Here is a 22219-nt window from a genome sequence, read left to right on the forward strand (position 1 = left end):
AGTGCAGCGCTATACATTATCCCGCTTATTACATGGCTAACTTACTAACAATATACCTAATTCATTTGACAAATCGCAGTTGTTCTGTGGCTCTGTCAGCCCAAATAAAGTGATTATTATTATCGCGGGCAGCCTCTGTGTTCTGGCTCCGCTGTGTTCTGTCTCCAATAGTATCGCTCGTCGCTCCGCCCCCTGTCATCGCCGGCACGGCAGTGTCTAATTGCACTGAAACAGTGTGTCAGTGGGCTTGATTGCGAACAGCTGCGCTCTGCGGTCATTATTGAAAAATATGCGGTCATTATTGAAAAATAATGACCGCAGTCGGGGGGCTGTTGACCAATCACAAGCAAGCATTTCGGCGAATGTGAAAACGCCATGTAATAATGCAGTAATAATGCAGTAATATAACAGCAGAAATACAAAATAGACTACATTGAACTTTTTATTTTATTTAAAACATTCTTTTTTTACAAAACACTGCAATTAACAGAGATATATATTTACCGTTTTCACTTTGTCATTACATGAGGAAAAAATATCTTGGAAGAAATAAACATATGCATCACAAACGTTTTCTATTCCATCTCACACAAATAAACATAACAATGACCTTGTAATGTTTTTAATTCTCTGAAAGCAAGGCCTGTCCCTTGATTCATGAATTTCTTGAAAACACTCGGTATATTGGAGTTGTGTGTGTCCAGTAGTTGTAATAGCTGTTGGTTTAATTAGCTAATGCTGGTGTTCACATTGATTAAAAATGCTGGTGCTGTACTACAAGCCCTGTGAAAACAAAAAAGCTGTTACATCCTCAGTGAGTAAGCCCATAAAGAGGCAATATACAAAGCAATGACTGTTTCAAATTAAATTCAAATTCTAGTGGTTCAGTTGTTTTTTGCGTTTCTACCTTTTCTCTCATCCCCCAATTTAGTCGTTATGCCAATTCCCCCCTGGTCGTTGCGCTGCCCTACTTTTGGTCTGGGGTGGACTACCTCATTCGTCGAGCCGCTTCATTTAATCTGATGGAGGTTCAAGCTACCGCCAGTGAATGACATATTAATGGAATATTAACACTTTGACTGCCGGGACACGTCTTTTCACGTCTTTGCTGGCCATGCTAAAGTTGCCGGGGGACGCTGTACAGCGTCCTTATATCAATATTTCAAAAATCTGCGATCGGATTCATATTCCCCCTCCGCTGGCCTGAGATCCACCAGCAGGACCCACTGAGCTCTCTGGCGGTTCAGGAGCGCCATCTGGTGGCCGATCGGCGCAATCGCCACACAGGATCTTGAATAGAGGTTGTCATGACGACCGTAGTACTTCCGGGCGCTCGCTATGGTTCATGGGACTCTGGCTCGTCACGCTACACGGTGATCGATTGGCAATAACTCGATAAACAACATGATTTGGACGTATATACCATTATACAAGCTGGAGATGGACCGGGTAAAAATATATCCCATAATGATAAAATTTCTACTCGACGATGATCGCCCAACGGCGCGCGGAGACTGGGGTGAGTTTTAGCGTGTAACGTTACCGTCTTAGATACTAACTGCTATTATCAACATTTGACCCACATTAGATGATTGGTATAACGCTGCCCACGGAATTATAAACGCCCCCTCGCCCATCCGGTCAACATCAGATGACGTGTAGTAACTTCTAGAAGTACGTCTAGTTGGAATTTTTTATATCGCGCTGATTGCCATCAAACTGTATTTCATCATCAATATAATGCATTTGGGGCTATATATCACGTTCTGGAGAAAGCTGCAGAAAGAGATGAAAACATACTTATACATTAGACCATACTTTACTATGAATATGTGAATGAAAAAGTTTAACGTTGCAACACAATGAACAATACATATAGGACTTTGAATGGGCCCTAATAATGGCAATGTAGCAATAGAATTTAAAAAGTTATAGCCCTGCAAAGAAGGGGACTTTCTCCATAGACAAATAGCGCTGGCAATCTATGGTATATCATTAATTTAACCCAAGGCAACCAAAGTGTTAATGTGTGCATGTAAACACACTGCTTGCATCAATATGCAAGTGCTATATGGGACATATTTCAGCAAAACAAAGTTTTTTGTCAATTTATGCAAATATAGTGCATATATGTAAAGCAAAAATATGGATACATTACATATGTATTTTATACAAATACTGTAGCACTACAAAACAATATATCACAGTGAAACAAAACAAACATAAATAAAGGTGTATCCAAAGTAGTGTATGGTTTTAAAGAGCGTTTAGAGTGTTCAGACAGAACGAAACACAATGTTGTTGACATTTTTCTTCCTTATTCGGATCGTCCTTCTCCGATGATCTGAACAGAACAACAAAGCAGGACAAGAGGTCAGTTTGGTCATTCATGTTTACCAAGTACAATAACACCGGTTATTTCTCTATACAAACAAGCACTCAAAACGCTAGATAAAAAACCAAGATATTTCCATCATTGTGCAATTTAACAAAAATATAGACTATTAAGTTGGGAACACCTTGTTCTCTTTAAGAACTGCTGCCTAATGTACAAAATCCGACATAACTTGGCACCACCTCCACTCTGCAATCAAGTCCATTTTTGCTCATCTGTAACTGGTGCTACTGGAGGGGAAGCCAGAGTCACCAGAGGGACAACCAGAGACTGCAAAATCCCATTTAGAAAGAGCATATTTGGGCAGTCAGTTTTCTCTTATAAAACAGAGCCTGGGTGGAATAAAATCCCACAGAACATTAGTGTAGGAGCCATAATGTAAGTTTCAGTATTTTCTATGGTGTTGTATGATTAGTTGTACTGTCACTTTAGATGGTGGGCGTGTTCACAGGGGTTTGGCGGCAATGGGAGTGTTCATATGGGATTTCATTCACCTTTTCACAGGTGTTGACAGTTTACAAAAAGACGGGGTGAGATAGGAGCGCATATCTTCTATTGACCGCAATCGCAAGATAGTATTACAAGAACGCAACAGTATTAGTATTAGTGTATGTATTTACGTGTATTTTGTCTGTTTCAAAAATCAAAAGAATAAAAGGTTAAAAAGCATATTCTGGACGTGGAACGGAATTATTATACGATGCGCGTCACAATGTTTGTACTCCTCTGCTTAGCCCCTCGGCTCGGCTTTTTTATGACAGCCTACAGCCGCAACAATTAGAGAGTCCATTTCATTCAACGCCTTCAAATGTAATCTTAGGAATTAGTTGATAGATAACCAAATATGTGAACACTGATGTGTATACTATGTGGGGATTGAACTGTGTATATTGATGTCTATATAAGGGTTACATTATGTATGTTATTGCTAATGTGTTTGTACTTGTGTTTTCATCTTTTTTGTACTAGGTACTAGCCCACACTCTTAAAAAAAAATGTATTTTTACGGGACTTTCAATGTATTATTTTACAGATTACTTTTGTTTTTCTACTTTAAGTGTAAATGCCATAAAAATACAGGAAATTCCATAAAAATACAGTAAATAACCTTTAATACAAATATTAACCATTAAATAAAGGTTGTAATCTGTAAATTGATTTAATAAGAAATTATCTTTTTTTTTACAGGATTATTCCATTGCTTAATTGTCTTGAATGTTAAATTACATGTAAAACACCTAGAATATACATCATTTTACTGTATGTGAAAATAAGGCAACTTTCTGTTTTTTGCTGTTAAACTTTAAATGTAATGTTAAATAATGTTAAAAAAGAGAATAATATAATTAAAAAACAGTAAAAACCTTCAGTTATTCTACAGGTAATTCTTTTTAAATACATGTATTTGCTTAATTGTGTTGAATGTTAAATTACATTGAATTGTATGTAAAAACACATAAGATACTCATCATTTTACTGAATGTGAAAATAAGGCAACTTTCAGTATTTAAAAAAAATACGATCAAACTCCTTCAATAAAGTGACAGAACTAAAAGTTCAGCAGTGAAACACTGTTATTTCACAGGTTCTTCCTACATTTATGATGAAACACCTTCAATTAAGTGACATAACTAAAAGTTCAGCAGTGAAACACTGTTATCTTACAAGGTTTCCCATAATTATTACAATCAAACTCTGTCAATAAAGTGACAGAACTTAAAGTTCAGCAGTGAAACACTGTTTCTTCACAGGTTTCCCCATTATTATTACAATCAAACCCCTTCAATTAAGTGACAGAACTCAAAGTTCAGCAGTGAAACACTGTTATTTCACAGGTGTTTCCTACATTTAAGATGAAACACCTTCAATTAAGTGACAGAACTTAAAGTTCAGCAGTGAAATACTGTCATTTGACAGTATTTTCCTAAATTATTACGATCAAACTCCTTCAATTAAGTGACAGAACTTAAAGTTCAGCAGTGAAACACTGTTATTTCACAGGTTTTCCCTACATTTATGATGAAACACCTTCAATTAAGTGACATAACTTAAGTTCAGCAGTGAAACACTGTTATTTTACAGGTTTCCCCATAATTATTACAATCAAACTCCTTCAATTAAGTGACAGAACCTCGTTCAGCAGTGAAACGCTGTTATTTGGCAGGTTTTTCCTACATTTATGATGAAACACCTTCAATTAAGTGACATAACTTAAGTTCAGCAGTGAAACACTGTTATTTTACAGGTTTTCCCATAATTATTACAATCAAACTCCTTCAATTAAGTGACAGAACTCAAAGTTCAGCAGTGAAACACTGTTATTTCACAGGTTTTTCCTACATTTAAGATGAAACACCTTCAATTAAGTGACAGAACTTAAAGTTCAGCAGTGAAACACTGTTATTTGACAGTTTTTTCCTAAATTATTACGATCAAACTCCTTCAATAAAGTGACAGAACTTAAAGTTCAGCAGTGAAACACTGTTATTTGACAGTTTTTTCCTAAATTATTACGATCAAACTCCTTCAATAAAGTGACAGAACTTAAAGTTCAGCAGTGAAACACTGTTATTTGACAGTTTTTTCCTAAATTATTACGATCAAACTCCTTCAATAAAGTGACAGAACTTAAAGTTCAGCAGTGAAACACTGTTATTTCACAGGTTTTTCCTACATTTACGATGAAATACCTTCAATTAAGTGACAGAACTTAAAGTTCAGCAGTGAAACACTGTTATTTCACAGGTTTTTCCTACATTTATGATGAAACACCTTCAATTAAGTGACATAACTAAAAGTTCAGCAGTGAAACACTGTTATCTTACAAGGTTTCCCATAATTATTACAATCAAACTCTGTCAATAAAGTGACAGAACTTAAAGTTCAGCAGTGAAACACTGTTTCTTCACAGGTTTCCCCATTATTATTACAATCAAACCCCTTCAATTAAGTGACAGAACTCAAAGTTCAGCAGTGAAACACTGTTATTTCACAGGTTTTTCCTACATTTAAGATGAAACACCTTCAATTAAGTGACAGAACTTAAAGTTCAGCAGTGAAATACTGTCATTTGACAGTATTTTCCTAAATTATTACGATCAAACTCCTTCAATTAAGTGACAGAACTTAAAGTTCAGCAGTGAAACACTGTTATTTCACAGGTTTTCCCTACATTTATGATGAAACACCTTCAATTAAGTGACATAACTTAAGTTCAGCAGTGAAACACTGTTATTTTACAGGTTTCCCCATAATTATTACAATCAAACTCCTTCAATTAAGTGACAGAACCTCGTTCAGCAGTGAAACGCTGTTATTTGGCAGGTTTTTCCTACATTTATGATGAAACACCTTCAATTAAGTGACATAACTTAAGTTCAGCAGTGAAACACTGTTATTTTACAGGTTTTCCCATAATTATTACAATCAAACTCCTTCAATTAAGTGACAGAACTCAAAGTTCAGCAGTGAAACACTGTTTCTTCACAGGTTTTCCCATTATTATTACAATCAAACCCCTTCAATTAAGTGACAGAACTCAAAGTTCAGCAGTGAAACACTGTTATTTCACAGGTTTTTCCTACATTTACGATGAAATACCTTCAATTAAGTGACATAACTTAAGTTCAGCAGTGAAACACTGTTATTTTACAGGTTTCCCCATAATTATTACAATCAAACTCCTTCAATTAAGTGACAGAACCTCGTTCAGCAGTGAAACGCTGTTATTTGGCAGGTTTTTCCTACATTTATGATGAAACACCTTCAATTAAGTGACATAACTTAAGTTCAGCAGTGAAACAGTTATTTTACAGGTTTTCCCATAATTATTACAATCAAACTCCTTCAATTAAGTGACAGAACTCAAAGTTCAGCAGTGAAACACTGTTATTTCACAGGTTTTTCCTACATTTAAGATGAAACACCTTCAATTAAGTGACAGAACTCAAAGTTCAGCAGTGAAACACTGTTATTTCACAGGTTTTTCCTACATTTAAGATGAAACACCTTCAATTAAGTGACAGAACTTAAAGTTCAGCAGTGAAACACTGTTATTTCACAGGTTTTTCCTACATGTACGATGAAATACCTTCAATTAAGTGACAGAACTTAAAGTTCAGCAGTGAAACACTGTTATTTTACAGGTTTTCCCATTATTATTACAATCAAACCCCTTCAATTAAGTGACAGAACTCAAAGTTCAGCAGTGAAACACTGTTATTTCACAGGTTTTTCCTAAATTATTAGCTAGCCTAGCTTAGCACAAGGGCTGGAAGCAGTAGGGACCAGCTAGCCTAGCTTAGCATAAGGACTGGAAGCAGTAGGGAGTAACTAGCCTAGCTTAGCACAAGGATTGGAAGCAGTAGGGAGCAGCTAGCCTAGCTTAGCACAATGACTGGAAGCAGCAGGGACCAGCTAGCCAGCCTAGCTTAGCACAAGGACTGGAAGCAGTAGGGAGCAGCTAGCCTAGCTTAGCACAAGGACTGGAAGCAGTAGGGAGCAGCTAGCCTAGCTTAGCACAAGGGCTGGAAGCAGTAGGGACCAGCTAGCCTAGCTTAGCACAAGGACTGGAAGCAGTAGGGAGCAACTAGCCTAGCTTAGCACAAGGAATGGAAGCAGTAGGGAGCAGCTAGCCTAGCTTAGCACAAGGGCTGGAAGCAGTAGGGACCAGCTAGCCTACCTAGCTTAGCACAAGGACTGGAAGCAGTAGGGAGCAGCTAGCCTAGCTTAGCACAAGGGCTGGAAGCAGTAGGGACCAGCTAGCCTAGCTTAGCACAAGGACTGGAAGCAGTAGGGAGCAACTAGCCTAGCTTAGCACAAGGACTGGAAGCAGTAGGGAGCAGCTAGCCTAGCTTAGCACAAGGAATGGAAGCAGTAGGGAGCAGCTAGCCTAGCTTAGCACAAGGGCTGGAAGCAGTAGGGACCAGCTAGCCTAGCTTAGCACAAGGGCTGGAAGCAGTAGGGACCAGCTAGCCTAGCTTAGCACAAGTTGCAGTTTGCATACCAGCTAGCCTAGCTTAGCACAAGCTGCAGTTTGCATATCAGCAGAACATCGGTGTGGAGGATGCCATAATCTACATGGTCCACAAGGCCTATCTACATCTGGAGAAGCCGGGCAGGTCAGTGAGGGTAACATTATTTGACTTTTCTAGTGCCTTCAACACTATTCAGCCTCCACTACTGACTGAGAAGCTGTCAGTGATGGGGGTGGAGGACGACTTGGTGGCCTGGATCTTCAACTACCTCACTGGCAGACCACAGTCTGTCAAACTGCAGGGGTGCCACTCCGACGTGCTGATCTGCAACACTGGAGCCCCCCAGGGAACTATATTGGCACCCTTTTTATTCACCCTGTACACCTCAGACTTCCGCTTCAGCTCCGGGAACTGCCATCTCCAAAAGTTTTCTGATGACTCCTCCATCGTTGGATACATCACCAACGACAACGAGGAGGAGTACAGAGCTGTGGTGGAGAGATTCACAGAGTGGAGCAAGGAAAACCACCTACAGCTCAACATCAGCAAGACGAATGAGATGGTGGTGGACCATCGGCGGAGCAAGAGGAAGCCCTCAACTCCCATCATCATCCAGGGGGAGGAGGTGGAAAGGGTGGCGAATTACAAATTCCTGGGTGTTCTCATGAACAACAAACTGGACTGGACGGACAACACAGAGGCCCTCTACAGGAAGGGACAGAGCAGACTGTTCTTCCTGAGAGGGCTCAGGTCTTTTAATGTCTGCAGCAAACTGCTGCAGATGTTCTACCAGTCTGTGGTGGCGGGTGCCCTCTTTTTCGCTGTGGTATGCTGGGGGGGCAACACCAACACAGACAAAATAAACAAACTGGTAAAAAAAAAAGCAAGCTCTGTGGTGGGAGCGGACCTGGACCGTCTGCAGGTGGTGGCAGAGGGGAGGACGAGGAGGAAGCTGCATGCTATCCTTGAGAACCCCTGCCACCCCCTCTATGATGAGCTGACCGCAATGCGGTCCACGTTTAGCCACAGACTCATCCCCCCCCCGACATACCACAAAGCGCTTTGGGCAGTCCTTTGTGCCGGTGGCAATCAGGCTCCACAACCAAGCAGGGCCAGGATGGGCCAACTGCTGTGAACTGGACGAGCTGGGTTGTGGACTGTAACAAATTAATTTAATTATTTAACAACACATTCATGATTGGACTTGTTTCTTTTTTACCACTTTTTAGCTCTTTTTAGTCCTATTTTAGCTATTTCTATCCCTGTGTACTTGTCCGTCTTGTTTTTAACACATGTATGTTATGTATAAACTGTTTTTTAATTTCTGTTTTTAAATTGCTGTTACGCTGCTTATGCTGTAAATTACATCTTAATCTCCCCTCTGGGATAAATAAAGGTTTTCAATTCAATTCAGTAGGGACCAGCTAGCCTACCTAGCTTAGCACAAGGGCTGGAAGCAGTAGGGACCAGCTAGCCTACCTAGCTTAGCACAAGGACTGGAAGCAGTAGGGAGCAGCTAGCCTAGCTTAGCACAAGGGCTGGAAGCAGTAGGGAGCAGCTAGCCTAGCTTAGCACAAGGGCTGGAAGCAGTAGGGACCAGCTATCCTAGCTTAGCGCAAGGACTGGAAGCAGTAGGGAGCAGCTAGCCTAGCTTAGCACAAGGGCTGGAAGCAGTAGGGAGCAGCTAGCCTAGCTTAGCACAAGGGCTGGAAGCAGTAGGGACCAGCTAGCCTACCTAGCTTAGCACAAGGACTGGAAGCAGTAGGGAGCAGCTAGCCTACCTAGCTTAGCACAAGGGCTGGAAGCAGTAGGGACCAGCTAGCCTACCTAGCTTAGCACAAGGACTGGAAGCAGTAGGGAACAGCTAGCCTAGCTTAGCACAAGGGCTGGAAGCAGTAGGGAGCAGCTAGCCTAGCTTAGCACAAGGGCTGGAAGCAGTAGGGACCAGCTATCCTAGCTTAGCGCAAGGACTGGAAGCAGTAGGGAGCAGCTAGCCTAGCTTAGCACAAGGGCTGGAAGCAGTAGGGAGCAGCTAGCCTAGCTTAGTACAAGGGCTGGAAGCAGTAGGGACCAGCTAGCCTACCTAGCTTAGCACAAGGACTGGAAGCAGTAGGGAGCAGCTAGCCTAGCTTAGCACAAGGGCTGGAAGCAGTAGGGACCAGCTAGCCTACCTAGCTTAGCACAAGGACTGGAAGCAGTAGGGAACAGCTAGCCTAGCTTAGCACAAGGGCTGGAAGCAGTAGGGAGCAGCTAGCCTAGCTTAGCACAAGGGCTGGAAGCAGTAGGGACCAGCTATCCTAGCTTAGCACAAGGACTGGAAGCAGTAGGGAGCAGCTAGCCTAGCTTAGCACAAGGGCTGGAAGCAGTAGGGAGCAGCTAGCCTAGCTTAGCACAAGGGCTGGAAGCAGTAGGGAGCAGCTAGCCTAGCTTAGCACAAGGGCTGGAAGCAGTAGGGACCAGCTAGCCTACCTAGCTTAGCACAAGGACTGGAAGCAGTAGGGACCAGCTAGCCTAGCTTAGCACAAGCTGCAGTTTGCATACCAGCTAGCCTATAGCTTAGCACAAGCTGCAGTTTGCATATCAGCAGAACATCGGTGTGGAGGATGCCATAATCTACATGGTCCACAAGGCCTATCTACATCTGGAGAAGCCGGGCAGCTCAGTGAGGGTAACATTCTTTGACTTTTCTAGTGCCTTCAACACTATTCAGCCTCAGATTCAGGCCCCTCTAGGCCCCAGATTCAGATTCAGATTCAGATTCCTTTATTTAGCCATTTGTGTAAAACACATTGGTAATTGTTGCAGCAATACAGTGAATGCATTTCCTTTCTTTTTTCACAGAAAACAACACCAACACAGACAAGAAACGAAACAGTGCAGTGGGGGATCAATCAATATATATATATAAAGTGAAGAGTGCAGGGATCCAGTACGGACTAGTGCAGTGCAGTCAGTGTCATTGTGCCAGTGTCACTTGGGGGCAGAGGGGGGGGAGGGGGGGGGGGGCCTGAGGCATTGATCAGCCTGGCGGCTGAGGGGAAGAAGCTCAGTCTGTGTCGAGCTTTCACAGCCTTTGGGATCCTCAGCCTTCTCCCAGAGGGGAGCAAGGTGAAGAGGCTGTGACCCTCTGCTAAAGCTCCACTCCTGCACTAAAGTCGGGGATTCAGTTGGACTCAGATCTGCTGCGTTCCCCCCTACCGCTGGTGACAGTGTGTACATCGATCTACTCTCATAAAGTAGGGAATCCACCCTGCTACACAAACATAACAAAACACACTGGTCAGACTACTGCTTGACCTTACTCCTAGAACCCACCTCGCCCCTGCCCACGTGACAACCTAGGATGGCTTAGAGTAGACGACAGAGTACAGCAACTTGCAATGGGCCTGTCTACAAGATACATACACGACCAAGGTATGTGTACATGTCAAAATACTTCCCAAAGGTCAGTGAATACCACGACCACAACACCATGGGAGCTCCACAAATCATGTTAAACCCAGATTCGGCTCAAACAGGGACTAAACACGTTTCGCAATTATGCCACATCAATGTGGAACGCACTACCCAAAGATGTAAAGGAATGTGAATCACTACCCACTTTCAAAACCACTCTCAAAGAACACCTACGGGAGACTGCAATTCGAAACTGGCCCCTGTAAATGTCCTAACCCAACCCCCTCCAATGTACAGTAAAGTATCAAACATGGTTATCAATATTCCAATGTACAGTTGTGCTTGTGCAGTTGTACAGTGCCCCCCCCCCCACCTATAATGTACGGTTCTACGTCAAATATATACTCTCTTTTCTAGACTATTTTTGTATCACAAACAGTAGGCCCTACTGTATTTGCAAATCTGGTATGTCATAAATGTATAGAAGTGTCTATCTGTATGTCACATGTCATGTTATGATGAATTGAAAATGGGGGACCCTGATGTAAACAAGATGAAAGTCTTTCTCTGGTCTGCATGCCCTTAACAATTGTATGTATTGAGCTGTACTGTATTGTACCCATTCTGCAATCTGTTAACAAAGTTTTCAATCAATCAATCTGGCAACACTGATGCGTTGCATTGTGGGGGATCCCGGTTTGAAATTTGAATTGAAGCACGTTACAGACAGAGCCTGCACCACGCCGTGAGCAACTGTTGCATCTTCTCCTCAGGTAATTTATTGGAGATCATACTATTGGGTAATTGTGCAACACATATATTTTATTATTTATAAGTAATGCGTGCCGCTGATATAAATGAGTGCTGTTTAGTCTGTGTTTCAGTGAGTGTAGCGCAAGCTCACGTTAGCTACTAGGCTACATACACTGTAGCGCGAGCTCACGTTACTACTAGGCTACATACACTGCGTGCGAGCTCACGTTAGCTACTAGGCTACATACACTGTAGCGCGAGCTCACGTTACTACTAGGCTACATACACTGTAGCGCGAGCTCACGTTACTACTAGGCTACATACACTGCGCGCGAGCTCACGTTACTACTAGGCTACATACACTGCGCGCGAGCTCACGTTACTACTAGGCTACATACACTGTAGCGCGAGCTCATGTTACTACTAGGCTACATACACTGTAGCGCGAGCTCACGTTACTACTAGGCTACATACACTAGCGCGAGCTCACGTTACTACTAGGCTACATACACTGTAGCGCGAGCTCAAGTGCTACTAGGCTACATACACTGTAGCGCGAGCTCACGTGCTACTAGGCTACATACACTGCTACAGGCAGAGCCTCACATCGTCACCAACTGTTCTCATCTCAGGTAATTGTGCAACACATATATTTTATTATTTATAAGTAATGCATGCTGCTGATATAAATGCTGTTTAGTCTGTGTTTCAGTGACTAGTCTACTGTAATGTTATTTGCTCGATATTATGAAACTGGTGGGATCTGTAAACTACAGTAGCACTACTGCTAGCAGGCCTAGACTGCAGAATACTGACGTTAGCTAACCAATGCATATCACGCAGATCTTTCATGGTTTAATTTAATTGTAAAATATATAATTTCACAGCAAATACTGTTACAGTGCTGGATCTCAACAATGACATGAAAGCAGAAGACAGCTCAATAACAACTACCGGTATACTTCAAGTGGTCGTAAGTGATGTATAATTTTTTTTTATTGTGTGTGTGACTGTATATATAATATATACTTTTTAATCTGGGACATTTTTAAAGAGTCATCCTGTAATGCCTTCTCTCTCTCTCTCCCAAGACGGTCAAGATCTACCAAGTCTTCAAGATCTTCAAGTGGTCATGCTTGTAAGTGATGTATAAAATGTTTTATTGTGTGTGACTGTGTATATATATACTTTTCAATCTGGGACTTTCATTTCAACAGCTGGAAAGAGTCATCCTGTAAATGCCTATACTGACTGTTGAATGTCCTTACTTTTAGCTATTCTGCAAGGAATTCTTACAAATCAAGAAGTGTTGATGGATGCTACAGTATATTTTATGTAGATGTGCATGACGTGGACTAAATTAGAGGTCCTAGATATGGAAGTTTGAAGATGGCGGTGTTTCAAGAGACTGGCTAGGCTACTGCATGCTGTAGAGTGGTGAGTTAACTTGTTCCATGTGCCGCAAGTATGTCAAAAAGAAAAACAGAAACCACGTTTGTCATTGTCATGTTAACAGTTACTTCACAGTACAAATACGTGAGTCCCCTGTTGTGGTTGTGAGTCACCTTTATTAGCTTAACTCCGTAGCACCGTATATTCTCTCCCCACTGTATGTATCTTTTTTTCTACCACCCCCTCCTAATGTACAGTCTCCTCCCCATCATAATGTATATATTCTCTGTTAGGATCTATGGGTAACATTGATTACTGTATATTTGCATATCATATATGTCACAAATGTAACATTACTATATACCTGTAGTATGTCCCTACTATGCCATAAATGTCATGATGTCAATGTTGTGTAATGTCATAAATGTCACTATGAATTGAAAATGGGGGACCCTGATGATGTAAACAAGACGAAAGTCTTTCTCTGCTCTGCATCCCCTTAACAATTGTGTGTATTGAGCCGTACTGTATTGTACCCATTCTGCAATCTGTTAAATATTGATTGATTGAACATTTTATTAACAGATTGCAGAATGGGTACAATACAGTACAGCTCAATACACACTTGTTAAGGGGATGCAGACCAGAGAAATACTTTCATCTTGTTTACATCAGGGTCCCCCATTTTCAATTCATCATAACATACACGACATACAGATAGACAGTACTGTCTGCTACATCTATACATTTATGACATACCAGATTTACAAATACAGTATTGTTTGTGATACAAAAATAGTCTAAAAAAGAGAGTATATATACATTTGACGAAGAAACTGTACATTGGAGGAGGTGGGGTGGGGGGACTGTACATTGGAGGTGGTTGGGTAGGAGGGGTGGGGGGGGGGACTGTACATTGGATTATCGACGAAACCTTACTTGGTCCCAAGAAGAGGGTCTTGTGTATTAAATAAAGTTTTTATTCATTCATTCACTCTGGATCTAGTAAATCCAGTAGCAATACACACAATTGTTAAGGGGATACAGACCAGAGAAAGATGTGTCTTGTTTACATCATCAGCGTCCCCCATTTTCAATTCATAGTGACATTTATGACATACACAACATACATGACATCATGACATTTATGACATAGGGACATACATGACTTACAGGTATAAATATACCTGTAAGTCATGTATGTCCCTATGTCCTAAATGTCATCATATGTATATATTTACTGTTAGGATCTCTGGGTAACAGTACTGTATATTTGCATATCGTATATGTGACAAAAGAAGGACAGTATGCTGGATGAGGAAGGTCTTGGCCATGCTGTGATGACTCCTAGAGGACAAGAACGGAGGTGCAGGACCTGGCTGTCAAATGGTTTGTAATGCTACAGTATATTGTATGTAGATGTGCATGACATGGACTAAATTAGAGGTCCTAGATATGCTAAATAATATTGAGAATCACTGGCCTTAGACTATCTACTAACGTATTCTCGCTCTCTCTCTAGGTTCATGACCACTAATGACTTCAGAGCTTCAGAAGGACAATATGCTGGATGAGGAAGGTCTTGGCCATGCTGCGATGGCTCCTAGAGGACAAGAACGGAGGTGCAGAACCTGGCTGTCAAATGGTTTGTAATGCTACAGTATAAATTATTGTATTACCCATCACACTCACCATCAATGACTCCACCATCACCCCCTCCCCCCTAGTCCGCAACCTCTGTGTCATCCTCGACCCCACCCTCTCATTTGACCCCCATGTCCGCTCCATTGTCAAAACTTCATATTTTTACCTCCGCAACATTGCCAAAATCCGTCACTGCCTCTACCCCCTGCTGCTGAATCCCTCATACACGCCTTCATCTCATCCCTCCTGGACTACTGTAACTCCCTCCTCACTGGCATCACCTCCCGCTCCCTCCATAAACTGCAGATGGTCCAAAACTCAGCCGCCCGCCTCCTCACTAACACCCGGTCCCGCGAACACATCACTCCTGTCCTCCACTCCCTCCACTGGCTCCAGATCAAGGAACGCATTAACTTCAAAACACTACTCCTCACCTTCAAAGCCCTCCATAGCCTGGCCTCACCCTGGTCTCAAACTTTTTACACCAAGTACCACCTGAGAACGTAGCTGGCTCTCCAAGTACCACCATATGACCGACGTTAAAATACAGTATTCAGCTATGCACAGTTCACGCAGGAGGCAAATGTATTCCTAATACCATTATTTTGTTACAAAGACTTAATTTCCTGCATTCTGGTGCAGGAATGTTTGATTTTTTACCATTTAAATGCCTGTGTTTGTGATGGGCATCACAAAGTATTGTATATATATATAAAAAAAAAAAAACACATATTCAATACATTTTGAATTGTAACCCTTTAAATGCCAGTTTGTGTGATGGCATCACAAATTATTGTTAAAAATTATTATTATTGTTGTTGTGGTATGGAAGCAAATGAGTGACAGAAGTATTTGAATTTTATCAGACCGAATTTATAGCATTGAAAATAATTACTTTGAAAACGCGTATCTGAATTGAATTTATAGCATTGACAATAATGACTTTGAAAACATGTATCTGAATTTTTTCAGACACCGAATTTATAGCATTGAAAATAATTACTTTGAAAACATGCATCTGTTTTTTTTTTCAGACACCGAATTTATAGCATTGAAAATAATTACTTTGAAAATCATGTATCTGAATTTTTTTGCTCCAAATTTACCTTATGTGAAATAAAAATTCAGTGTTTAAAATTCAATGTAAAAAATTAGAATGCATAATAAAATTCAATGTAAAAAAATTTGATGCATAATTGCGGTGTATAAAATTCAATGTAAAAAATTCGATGCATAATTGCGGTGTATAAAATTCTATATAAAAAATTCGATGCATAATTGCGGTGTATAAAATTCGATGTAAAAAACCATCATCCGGGCTGCGTGAATCCTTTCAGCAACTGGCTTGTCCTTCCGCGTTTCCGTTTGGCGCTCTGATTGGCCAGGTCATGTGACATGAGCGCCAATCGTGGGACGGCAAGTTTTTGCCGTCCCACGCTCTCTGATTGGCCACTGACGCGTTTGCCCAATCCGTGACGAGCTGTGTCTTTGCCCATTTCCACGTCAAACAGCCTGCAAACTACCTGGCATTCTATCGCCATGCTCTAAGACAAACTCTAACCTTAACCAACTTCGAAAGAGTGCCTAAGCTTAACCGTCGAAAGAACTTGCCGTCACGCACTAAGACAAACTCGAACCTTAACCAACTTCGAAGAGTGCCTAAGCTTAACCAGTGTAAAAACAGGCGTCGGCCAATCAGAGAGTGTCTCCGAGAAATGCGGCTTGGTTTGGTATTCACGCATCCGGGCTACCCAGACAGGATAAGCAATCGAGCCTGGATGCAATCGAACTGACTTCTGGCCTATCTCTGCACGGCTTTGTCAGTCATGTGATCACACCAACCCGGAAGAAAGATGGCGGTATATACATACGGTGGGGAGAGAAATATACATACGGTGGGGAGAGAATATATACATACGGTGGGGAGGAGACTGTACATTAGGAGGGGGTGGGAGAGAAATATACATACGGTGGGGAGAGAATATATACATACGGTGGGGAGGAGACTACATTAGGAGGGGGTGGGTGGGAGAGAAATATACATATGGTGGGGACTGGGGAGAGAATATATACATACGGTGGGGAGGAGACTGTACATTAGGAGGGGGTGGGTGGGAGAGAAATATACATACGGTGGGGAGAGAATATATACATATGATGGGGAGAGAATATATACATACGGTGGGGAGGAGACTGTACATTAGGAGGGGGTGGGTGGGAGAGAAATATACATACGGTGGGGAGAGAATATATACATATGATGGGGAGAGAATATATACATACGGTGGGGAGGAGACTGTACATTAGGAGGGGGTGGGTGGGAGAGAAATATACATATAATAGACAGTCTCCTCCCCACCATATGTATATATTCTCTCCCCACCATATGTATATTTATCTCCCACCCCCTCCTAATGTACAGTCTTCTCCCCACCGTATATGTATATATTCTCTCCCACCCCCTCCCAATAGTTACATAAGCATTGTTGTAACTAGTGTTAACAAATACTTTATTATAGTTCAATTGTGTTAAACTTGGGACACAGCCATGGCTCTATATTTTATTTAGTTTTGTATGTGAGGTATTTTAGCTTGCAGTTGTTGTGTTGCATTGTGGGTCTTCAGCACAAAGTAATCCCTTGCTGAGGGTAAGATGGTTTTCTGTCTGCTCAGACTCAGAATACTTAATTAACATGATCTGTGCTTCATAAAAAAACAGATATTATTTATCTGGTTTTGGTTATTTTGCACAGTAAATACTTATTCAGGCCTACCTGCAATTCAGAATTTAATCCAGCAGGGCGGCAGTGATGTTCATTCTGCCTTTTGTTATATATAAAAAATGGGGCTTTGAAAGACTGACATATTTGAACTTCTAGCTCCTGCTACTCTAAACATATATATATATATATATATAATATACACAGTCTTGATAAATTGCATACAAGGTTTTTTGAATATTTTGATCGTCTTCTTTTTAGAATTCGCTGGCAATCATCGCCGCTATCAAGGTGAGTTAACTAACACATTCTCAAATCATGTTTTGTTTTTACCACCAGACATGCGCTAGGTATATGGAGCTAGGTACACTTGCTACTGTAGGTTATATGGTGCTCATTGATAACTACTTTGATGGTGCTTATTTTTTCCTTATTTTGTTAATTATGTTGCTCTTTCTCTAGGAATGCCAATGTATAACTCCAGCCCCTATTACCACACTGCCATTGATTCAGCTCAGTAAGTATTATCTTTCAATTCAATATTGTCGGTCTCTCTCACCCCACTTCAAACTTCACACCTTTATCTGTGTTTTCATCTCTGTCTTTCTGTCTCTCTCACCTCGACCCCCTCCACTTAACACAACACCTACATTGCCAAAGCCTTTGTCATTTGATGACACAGCAGTGCTATGTCTGTCTCTCCCTCTATCTCCGTCTCCCTCTCTCACTGGCATAACATTTTTATTGTCGTATTCAATATTTCAGAGATTCTTCGCCAGAGGAACTTGAAGCCATTCCTGAATTACCACCAGAGACCAGCAGTTGCACGCAGGCAGAGACTGCCTGTAGCGTGAGTTGAATTTTATACACAAGTTCACTGGTGTTTATTCTTATATAAAACGTCTCTAAAGACGTATGTTTACCTTTGCATTGATTGGCGGATTTTTGACTGAAGACATTGGATCTTTCCTGCTCTCCCATCCAAGTCCCAGGTTGTAATGACGTAATCATGACACTTAGTTGATTTTGAGTAGACAATTACTCGTTGCATCTGGGCTCATAGTCATAGCCATATAGGAATGACCGCTACACCGTCGCGCCAATAGCGGCCGAGGGAGGGAGAGTTAAGCGATTTATTTGTCATTCAGACAGATTCTCTTATCTGCACCTATCTGACACGTATAGCCACTGATGGTGGAGAAGTGCTGTCCAATTAGCCATTTTGGGGAAATTCAGGCATAAAATAATATTCTGTTGTGTGTCACTGTCAATCAATCCAATATTTCAGAGATTCTTCGCCAGTTGCGGGAAGTATGTCACCACCTGAAGACGCAGACCACCACCTGAAGCCCATGTAGAATTGTGAGTTGAATTTTATACACGATAGATCAGTGGTTCTCAAACTTTTTACACCAAGTACCACCTGAGAATGTAGCTGGCTCTCCAAGTACCACCATATGACCGGTGTTAAAATACAGTCTATTCAGCTATGCACAGTTCACGCAGGAGGCAAATGTATTCCTAATACCATTATTTATTGTTAACTTTTGTCAGACACAGCCACAATGTACAAAGGGATAGCACTAGAACTAGCAAACGCTTCCACACAACTCATACAATGCAAGGGGCATTGAGAACATAATAACTAACATTCTCACATAGCAAGTGAGAAAATTAAGAACAACTGTATTTCAGCAAATGTACTTAATCTCTATCTCTCTCTCTCTCTCTCTCTCTCTCTCTCTCTCTCTCACACAGCAAGCAATTGTCCATCATTCTCTCTCTCTCTCTCTCTCACACACACACACACGCACACGCACAATTATTTTGTTACAAAAACTTTATTTCCTGCATTCTGGTGCAGGACTTTTTGAAATTGTACCCTTTAAATGCCAGTTTGTGTGATGGCATCACAAATTATTGTTAAAATAAACACACAAAGTAAAATATGTTCAATAGGATAGGAGCCCCGCATTTAGTGATCTAGGAGGCAAGTATTTTGTAATAAGATCAGATAGATAGAGCAATCACAAAATAAAGAAATGAGGCTCATCGTGCTCGCAAGCCACTGTCTAAAGTCTAATTGTGTTCTCAGAGGGATGACACTGGTGATCTACACCTCTACCAGAGGCCAGCAGCCAGAGGGGGACCCTGCTGACCACAAGGCCATCTGAATCATCCTATGCTGAATTGACATGGATGGCATCTCCCTTAAGCTGATGTGAGTATAACTTCCATGTACAAACACAAACACACCCACTCTATCTATATCTCTCTTCTAGGACATGTCATCATCATCATCAAACCTTTATTTAATTCTTGGGAGAACAGTAGGGTTGTAAAAAAAAGTGTAAACATCTTCAAATCATTATTAACACATCCACGCTGTAAAGGGTTATTGCCCGCCATGCTTTGACCGCCAGATCTCGCGAGTAGGGTCGAGCTGCAGACTCGGAGCCTCGGTCCAGATTGGAACTTCCGCCCTGCCACAGGACTATTACTCCTGTGACAGGGCAATGCGCTGATTGGCGGAAAGTACGGAAGTATCTCGAAGTACGTCTGACGTATCTCGAATTACGTCTGACGTTTCTCTACGTTAGCGAACATTAAACGTTGTATTCATAAAATAATATAAATTCAGCAGCATGGGGAGGGCCGGGGGGAGGGGAGGTACAGGTAGTAGAAGACATAGAGGTACAGGTCACATAATTATAGTACAGTGGAGAAGTAAAAATAGAATAAAAAGGCAGTGGAAACAATATACAATATTATTAACTCTAATAATAACACGCCTCGCGGGCTCATTATAATACGAGAGCCGTGGGTCTGCATTGTATAGAGCGGATCCCCCGGCCGTATTCAAGCGCTGGAGCGCTTTGCGATGGATCAAACTGTATTAATATAGTAGTAATAATAGTAGTTGGCTAGTTGTGCGCTTCTGGCCACCTCCCGCAGTGCGCGCATACACACATACTGTCTGTAGCCTATACAGTACGTGCAAAATTAGTTGTCAAGAGCCAATCGCACAGGTTGCCTCATCTCATCTGGCTCTGCAAATAGATCTAGAGTCTGAATATCATATATAGCCTGCTGATGATCTCTCTCTCTCTCTCTCAAATCCATTCTGAGAACGGAATGCAGTGCCCGCGACGAGGGTCTTATATTGCAGTATGATAGCTATAATAATAATAACTTCACTGCGAGGGCTCTTTTAGCTAACGCTAGCTAGGCACGTATGATAGCCAATTACTATTATAATAATAATAACTTTCCCATCCTCCCAAAGCCCCTCCGGCCCCGTTCACATCCGCAGCGGCAGTACCAACAACAACAACAATTAATTGACGCTATCAATAGCCCCAGTGAGCGCGGCGGCTGGCTGAATGAATGAATGAAAACTTTATTTAACAGATTGCAGAATGGGTACAATACAGTACGGCTCAATACACACAATTGTTAAGGTGATGCAGACCAGAGAAAGACGTTTTTCTTGTTTACATCAGGGTCCATACTAGCCCCTTTTGTGACTGTGCTGCACCGAGTGAATCCACAGTCACTTGCTCCTCAATGGGAAACCAACCTAGATTTACCCTGAAGGACTGGTTCTGGCCGAACCGTTCGTTATACAAGTATCACAGAGACATTACAAATGTGCTCACAGTTGCACGAGGGTTTCGGACAGAGATACGGGATGGTGCGCAGGCGCTGTGATCACCCAACGGCGGAAATAATGCCGCTTTGAGCAGTTTATAAAAAAATATTAAAAATATTTATTAGCAACGCCGAGCTTTCAAACCATCCCGTATCTCTGTCCGAACATATACAGAAATAAATACAGTAAAAACATACATGACATCATGACATTTATGGCATAGGGACATACATGACATACAGGTATATACTGTAGTACTGTTACATTTGTGACATATACGATATGCAAATAATATACAGTACTGTTACCCAGAGATCCTAACAGAAAATATTATATATATATGATGGGGATGATACTGTACATTAGGAGGAGGGGGGGGGGGGTGGACATTTACGGTGGCCAGTTTCGAATTGCAGTCTCCCGTAGGTGCTCTTTAAGAGCGGTTTTGAATGTGGGCAGGGGTAAAGTGGGTTTTAGGAGTGAGGTTAAGCAGTAGTCTGACCAGTTTGTTTTGTGATGTTTGTAATCTTGTATTTAGTGCCTTTGAGGTGCTTTGGTACCATGAGGTGCAGGCATAGTCGTAGTACCCTTGAATGAGTACTGAGAGTACCCATGATTTTTGCCATTTTGTTATCGTGAAATTGGTATTAAATTTAATTCTGAGTGGCATTAAAAAGTCTTAAAGCCTTAAATCTGACTGGGCTAAACCTGCAGATACCCTGGTTATTTTCAGCCCAATTTATTCATTTCACTGCAAACCATCTGATCAATATATCACCCATACTACATAAAGCATTTACTGACGATTACGTAATTATAAACGCCCCCCCCCCCCCTTTCCTCCGTGCATGATGACGCATAACGTATACGATCATATACAGTTGAATTTTTTAATATAGCGTGTCTAGGGAATAAACGGCAATCGATGCATTTAGGTCTATAACTCACGTTCTAGGAATTACTACAGAAAATGATAAAACATACTTATATTCTAGAAGGTATTTTTGTATGAATGAAAAAGTATAACGTTCCTACATCCTGAACAATAGATAATCGATGTTGAATGCAGGCATTAAAGTGTTCCGTCTCAAGACGGATTTCCGTCAATTTGATTGGGGAGATCCGTCAATTTGATTCGCAGTCTAACGGAATTGACTACCTGGTATAATATGATTTGTAGATGCATACAGATTGAAACAAAATTGAGCCAATCAGAGGCGCCAAATATCATGAAAAGGGAATTTTTTCTACCGAGGCGGCGCCAAGCAGTCATCACTCAGGGACTCGAGTG

The 22219-nt window shown here is 41.5% G+C and overlaps 1 protein-coding gene across 4 annotated transcripts in view; it reads right to left on the reverse strand.

The window, feature by feature from the left end:
* Positions 1-429: 429 nt before the first annotated feature.
* Positions 430-22219, reverse strand: part of tfpia (tissue factor pathway inhibitor a) — a 175176-nt gene continuing 153386 nt past the window's right edge. For all 4 annotated transcript variants that reach the window (XM_084310385.1, XM_084310384.1, XM_084310383.1 and 1 more), the window contains one exon: positions 430-2344. In XM_084310385.1, coding sequence (XP_084166511.1) covers positions 2277-2344 — 68 coding nt within the window. In that variant the 3' untranslated portion in view covers positions 430-2276. The remainder of the gene's footprint in view (positions 2345-22219) is intronic.

The sequence above is a fragment of the Notolepis coatsorum genome (genome assembly GCF_963971535.1).
Source record: "Notolepis coatsorum genome assembly, chromosome: 3".
In the NCBI taxonomy this organism is placed as follows: domain Eukaryota; kingdom Metazoa; phylum Chordata; class Actinopteri; order Aulopiformes; family Paralepididae; genus Notolepis; species Notolepis coatsorum.